The sequence below is a fragment of the Papio anubis genome, chromosome X, assembly GCF_008728515.1.
Source record: "Papio anubis isolate 15944 chromosome X, Panubis1.0, whole genome shotgun sequence".
In the NCBI taxonomy this organism is placed as follows: domain Eukaryota; kingdom Metazoa; phylum Chordata; class Mammalia; order Primates; family Cercopithecidae; genus Papio; species Papio anubis.
The window spans coordinates 104,832,908-104,839,639 of NC_044996.1; the positions used below are offsets into that span (position 1 = coordinate 104,832,908).

At 35.1% G+C, this 6,732-nt stretch overlaps 1 protein-coding gene across 2 annotated transcripts in view; it reads left to right on the plus strand.

The window, feature by feature from the left end:
• MED14 (mediator complex subunit 14) overlaps window positions 1–5,790 on the plus strand; it is an 88,030-nt gene extending 82,240 nt beyond the window's left edge. For both annotated transcript variants that reach the window (XM_009197416.4, XM_003917592.5), the window contains exons 29-31: window positions 276–401; window positions 774–966; window positions 3,458–5,790. In XM_009197416.4, the coding sequence (XP_009195680.1) occupies window positions 276–401; window positions 774–966; window positions 3,458–3,531 (393 nt within the window). In that variant the 3' untranslated portion in view covers window positions 3,532–5,790. The remainder of the gene's footprint in view (window positions 1–275; window positions 402–773; window positions 967–3,457) is intronic.
• Window positions 5,791–6,732: the final 942 nt, after the last annotated feature.

Consider the following 6,732-nt stretch of genomic DNA (forward strand, 5'->3'; position numbering starts at 1 on the left):
CAGATGTCAGAGACACTGCAGAAGCTGAATCCATAGGCCTTAGGAATTAACGAAGTGGGAGGGAAGGAAGGGGGAAATCTTACATAAATCCACACTTGACTTTTCTGTTAGCAACTTCATGTATATATTTGTTTTGAAAAAGTGTAGATTATCAACTTTATGTTCTGTTAATAATTGGGTATGAAACAAAATTCTAACCTCTCAGACTTTCGTAGTAGAATATGATTTTAAATGTTTATATGCCTTTATCTTGATTTTTTTCCCCCTCAAAACAGTTCCCTGACCAGGCAACACAGCTGAAATGGAATGTTCAGTTTTGCCTAACGATCCCTCCCAGCGCACCACCAATTGCACCTCCTGGGACACCTGCTGTGGTGCTGAAATCAAAAATGCTATTTTTTGTAAGTACCACCCAGCATCTGTGCATGTACAGAGCTTCTGAGGAGAAAGCCACGTGATAATAGAGCAACTTTTGGATAACTGCATAAATTATCTTTTGTTGCCAAATAGAGCCCAAGATTCCTTAATTGTCAGCGTAGATGTCATGACATCCTGGTTCCTTTAGTAATAAACAGAAATTTATTGAACCAGGTAATTGTGTAGCACAGTTGCATCTTAACCATAATATTCAGTTGTTTGTCACTTGTCATGTGTAACTTTCTTTTGCTTGCTTATCTTAATCTGAAAGTATAGTAAATGATAGTACCTTTGATACATTTAGACAGATGTTTTATGATGTTTTTATTCTCTTTGTGTGTGTTGTGTGTATACAGCTTCAACTAACTCAGAAAACATCGGTCCCTCCCCAAGAACCTGTTAGTATTATAGTTCCAATCATTTATGACATGGCTTCAGGTACAACCCAGCAGGCAGACATTCCTAGACAGCAGAACTCTTCTGTTGCTGCTCCCATGATGGTCAGCAACATTCTGAAGAGGTTTGCAGAGATGAATCCACCACGACAAGGTACATGACCAGTAGAAAATATTTTATTGCATAGATGTTATAAAAGTGCTTTTGAGAGACACCCCTTTCTCCTCTTCTCTTCTCCCTCCTTACCTACTCTACCACCCAGTCATAGCAGTAGAGGTCTGGTTGCTGTGGCCCTCTTAATGTCTGCCTGTCGCTTTCTTCCTTTCTCACTGGTTCTTCATTTTTGTCCATTTCTCTGCTGCCTGGACTTTTTGTTAGTGATTTACTTACTATTGGGACTGACCCAGTTGCTAATGCCAGAAGCTTGTATTTATAGCACACATTGCCACAAAGACCTAGGTTAGGATGATAGAACTTTCCATGGCTGTGAATTCCTGCCCTACCATCAATACCTGCCACTCTGTACATCACAAAGTTGAAATGCATGTTGGTTTCTCATATTTCATGGTTCAATCATGAATAGAAGAATATTATTAAAAGTTCTGTATCTTCTAAATGTTTTGTGAAGAATAAAAGCTGATACAAATGGCATTACTGCTTTTTTGGGCTTCTTATATAAGTGTCAGGTGGGTGCAAGTGAAGCTTTTCACCATGTGCACAATGAAGCTCTCAAACTGAACATTTCCGAGGAAACCAGAATGTTTCTAGAAAGATAAACAAGGTCCCTGCAATACTGGAGTAGCCTTCACTTAACACGTAACTCCTGGCAGTGCTAAATTTGGGGTTGCGAAATACAAAGCTCAGCCAAGAGAACTTTTCTTCCATTTTGCTCATTTCTAATATTAAGGAAATTTAAATTTAAAATTTGCTTATTTGGAATATTAAGGAAGTTCTCTGTATCTCTCTGTTTAGAATAGTTAAATAACAATTATGTTTTTAAATGAGGGAAAGTTGTTCTCTGAAACATTTTTAGGTACTACAGTGTCCAAAGTTTTCTAGAACTAGGAATCAGGAAAGAAATGATATATTTAACTATTTGTTTCCCCACATTGGATATGCAGGCGAGTTCTCACTTTAGTGTATACGGAATACACTGGGCAGTAGAGAAGGGTGTGCTTCTTTTGTTGTAATACTTCTTCTACTTCTTAAAATTTTCTGCTTTCATCCTTTGACTTCTCTCTTCTTTCAGCTAAAAATAGGTCCTCAAGAATCAAAGTTTAAAGCTATCAGAATTCTCAAAGTAACAGTCCAGTAGAACCTTGATAATAAACACTATTCCTTCACAAGAAGATGGCTATCATTATCTTATGTGTTTTTATGTATTATGTCTTGTGGAATTTAAAATTAAAAGGAAAATGTTTTGATCCAGTTGGGATCAAGCAAGTTTTCCTGCCTATCAATAATGAAAATGTGTTTTTTAAAAAACAATATCACTTCTCCTTTTAAGAAATTGTTGAGATATTTTGGAAGTGTTTTCCTTTTTTATCCCCCTTGGACTGGGCAGACCTTTGGATTTCCTTTTCTTTCTGTACCTTCTCATGTGCACAGGATCACTGCACATCCTGCCCTTTGCTGAAAGGCGATGGTTCACATGAGGTCTTCAGTTCTCCCACTTTCAGCCAGTGTATATAGTGTTAGACCATGCTGTAGAGGAAGGGATCCAGCTTTTGGTTTATAATATTTAAATACTTGTAATATTTACAAGAAGCAGAGTATTTGGTTTCTTTGAGCAAAGGGGAAGTTGAGGGGATGAATTGCCAGCACCCTCCCCACCCACAAATCTTGTTTTTGGATTGTTGGTGCACCATACTTCAGTCTCCCACCCCACCTCCCACACCCATCACTTCTCTTCTGATGAAGTGCTTTTAAGAAAAATCATTTTTGTATATAATTGATTTTAATGTTGAACTCTGGAAGTTGACCATTTCCTTGAATTTTGGGAGAAAACTCCAATAGATGTCAGAGACTTGCACTGTCCAGTATAACTGCCACTAGCCAGCATGTGGCTACTTAAATTTAATTAAAATTAAATAAAACTTTAAATTCAGTTCCTCAGTCACAATAGCTATATTACAAGTGCTTAGTAGTCATAGCACACTTATACAACATTTCCATCATCACAAAAAGTTCTATTGGACAGCGCTGTCATAAAAATTTTTTATCTGGCCTTTAATGCAATGTTTGAAAGATACCACCAAAGTTGTAACTAATGCATAAATATAAACTAGATGTTTTTATGATATCCAAAATGCCCATAAGCACTCAGTAGCCTTAAAGCCCAACTTCAAAGGCTTATCTAATGCTACACTGTTTCTAAACAGAAACTCTAGGCATATCTTCCTAAATTCAGACCTAACTGGGACTTGCTCAAAGTTTCCTCCTGAGAAAAAAAATCCAAACAAATATAATCTGATACTTAACACCACAGCTTAATCCCCAATAATCTGGGCAGTTAAAATTGTCTTTTATTTTGATCTTTAAAGTTCTTACTAATTTTAGATTTAATTACCCCTTCCCCCACCGGTGTGTTAACATCATCTTACCTGTATTGCGAATAGCTAATGACCATTTTTCTCTGTTGCAGGTGAATGCACAATATTTGCAGCTGTTCGTGATTTAATGGCTAATCTTACACTGCCCCCTGGTGGGCGTCCATAGACACTATTGTTTTTAAACCAGGAAGGCTGACAGATGAGACAACAAAAAAAATCTGAATTCAGCCTTCAGTTTAAAAAAGGAAAAGGACTTTTTTTAAAAACTTTAAGAGCTAAATATTCTAAACTGGCAAAAATTTTCAGGGTGCACTTCTTTCATCAAAATGATCATCAATCTTTTGTATAATGAACTTGTATAGTGTGTTTAAATGGGACACATTTCAAAGGAAATAAATCAGTGTCCGTTTGCCAGTAATAAATTTAATATTCTGTTTTATACTATAAAGTTATGAAAATGCCAAACTTGTTTATTTAATTGTTTTCTTATGTTTTGGGTGTAATAGTCCTTTTTTGGTTTTTGTTTTGTTTTTTAAGGCAGGTCTGTCATTTTTGAATACTGTAAAACTGTGATAAACTTTATATTGAAGCTGTATTTTAATATGACCGCTTTGAATCCTTACATGAAATGTTCTGGGAGTTGTTATAAACACACCCCAAGGAAGCAATATTTAATAAAACTAGGTCAAAAACAAAACAAAACAGTGACACTCACTTGTGTGTATATAAACTCTAAGAGACATCTTAGGCCCTCCTTCATCTTTAACCTGGTGGATGGAGCCAGTTATTAATTTATAATAATACATGTCTGAAATTTGACCGAAAACATCATCTTTATGTCAAGGTTAATATATTTTCTTCAGACATTCCTAACTTGACTAGTGGTTAACATTTAGCACCTCAGTTGTCTTTCAATATATAGGATTTGGGTGAAAAATAAGGAACTTAGTCTTTGAGAAGGGACAGTACGTGGTTCATATTGATCAAGGATCCCAAATAATGCAATCATTCTCATTTGTTGAGGATGTGGGAACTTTTCTATCAGGAAAATTTAGTTTACAGAATACTTCTGCATACAACATTAATTAGGAAACAAAGAACTTTAATGCTGTACCCCTGCATGAAGTTTCTGTGAGCTTTCTTTATCTTGCTTAACTTATCTTCCTTGCCTTCCCCACCAAAATTGGGATTGTTCTAAACAATTTCAATTTAATTCATTGTCAACAAAACGATAGAATGTTTTGCTTGGAAGAAACCTGGTCCATTCCCCTCATTTTGAAGAATCCCAAATCCTGGGCCTGTCCAGGGTCAAATGGAGTTTTTGGTGTTGATACATCTCTGCAGGTTTCTTTTTGGAGCACTGTGCTGTCTTTCCTAGTCAGTCAGGGACTTTTTTCAGCTTCAAAGAACATGATCTGATGCAAAGGTCTTCTACCGACTTCATGGTATTTAGGAAAAATTTTTAAATGATAATACCATGCCGAGTTATCTGGTCACTGTAAGACTGGTTCTCCATTAAAATGTAGATGCTTTGTCTAATTCTACTTTAAGATGATTTAATTGAGCTTCTATAACTATCAACTACCAAATTCTAGTTTGAAGTGTCTCACTGCACCTATATCATATCTGTTCTCAACTTTGCTTGATTCTCCACTCATTTTCAATCAGAGTTGAGGCCTTCTTTGCCTTTCTTCTTTGTCTTATTTCTGCCTTCATCTCCCACTTCTCACCCAACTCTGCCACCGTTCAGGAGCAGTTGACTAAACTTTTATCCTTCCTTTAACTTAACCTTTTTATCCTTCTGTTTTTAGTTCTTACAGTGGTAATCACATCAGTTTGGCAATCTAAGATGTCTTTTTCAAGGGTCAGCCCTTTTCTATTTGGAGCTGAATCTTTTCTTTCATGTAGAAATCTACATGTATATACAAGAAATGTATTTTTATCTGCAGGATAATATTGTTTCAAATAATTTTATTAAGAGTTAACTTTTTAGGTATTTTCCCTTTTAATGTGGTTTTGAAATGTTAATTGCATTTTTACACATGATGCATTCAGTGGACGCTCTTTTTTCCTAATTATAACTCATCTCTGAATGCATTGTGCCAATCAAAAGATAGGATTCAGTGAACAGAATTTGCTTTTGATGCTTATTAAGAGTAAACCCATGAATTTGAATTTTTATATTATGCTTGGTACTTGGAATTGATATATACCTTATTAAAGCTTGAAAACATTTAGCATTTGAATAGTAAGTTTCATCACAAATCATGTCTTTTGCCTCTTTTGTTACCCAGGTTCAATCAAAGGGACTGGATGCCCAAGTGATTTTCTCTAATAATCGGGTTGGGACTTAACTTTAAGGTGTTTTCAATGTGATTTTAGTATTTTCCAGTAATAAATAAAATTTATACAAAGTTTCAGAGAACTACCAACTCTCTCTAGTTAATTTTGATGAAGATGTTTTCGTTAATAGTCTGGTTTAGTATTAATTTAACCTTGAAATAAGAAATTGGTCCTGATTTGCCATCTTCATTTTTCCATCTGCTGAAATGCCACTTCAGAATGTATAAAAGTACTTTCAGAATTAGAAGAAAAGTGAGAGCTTCAACAGAACATGTCAAGTTGTTAATAACAGGAGCTGAACCTTATGTTTGAAAATTAACTGAGTGAGTTAAGTGCAAGCATAAACTGAAATATATATGACTTTGAATTTAAGAGCCACTAATAACTGTGTTCTAATTAATACAGTAATCTGTTCAGCCAAAGGATACTAACAGCCATTCTTTCGGCTGTGGTTAATTTGATAACTTGAAGAAGTTATAACTTTGCTACCCTGGATTCTGATCCAATTTCAGTATAAAAAGTTGTTCCTTTCATAGTTTATTTCCCCCCAAAAGAAATGTCTGTTACATTTTACCTTAATATTTATTTATCATCCAAGTGTTCTTGATATAAAATCAGTATACAGAAAATTTTAAGAGAACTTACATTCAAGGGACATAGAGGGAAAATGTTAATGTATATTTCATTGTTTCTTGTGGAATTTTTTTTTTTTTTCATTTGGTTTGAGAATGGACACTGTGTCTAAGGATGTGATTTAAATTTACTTAGGATGGATTTAGCATTGAGGTTATTAAGACAAAGTTAGCAGAGGCCAACCAGCACTGTGCTGCACAACTCCAGGAACTCCATGATATGCTCACAATTTTCTGTAAGTTGCCTCCACTTCCAAGTGACCAGTGATTTGTTAAAATACCTTGCCCAAGAATATAACTGATTGGTGAAAGGGCATATTTAGGTCAATATAAAATAATAGCAAGTATTTATTGAGAGCTTACTATGTGCTAGGCATTTTCTTAATATTTCA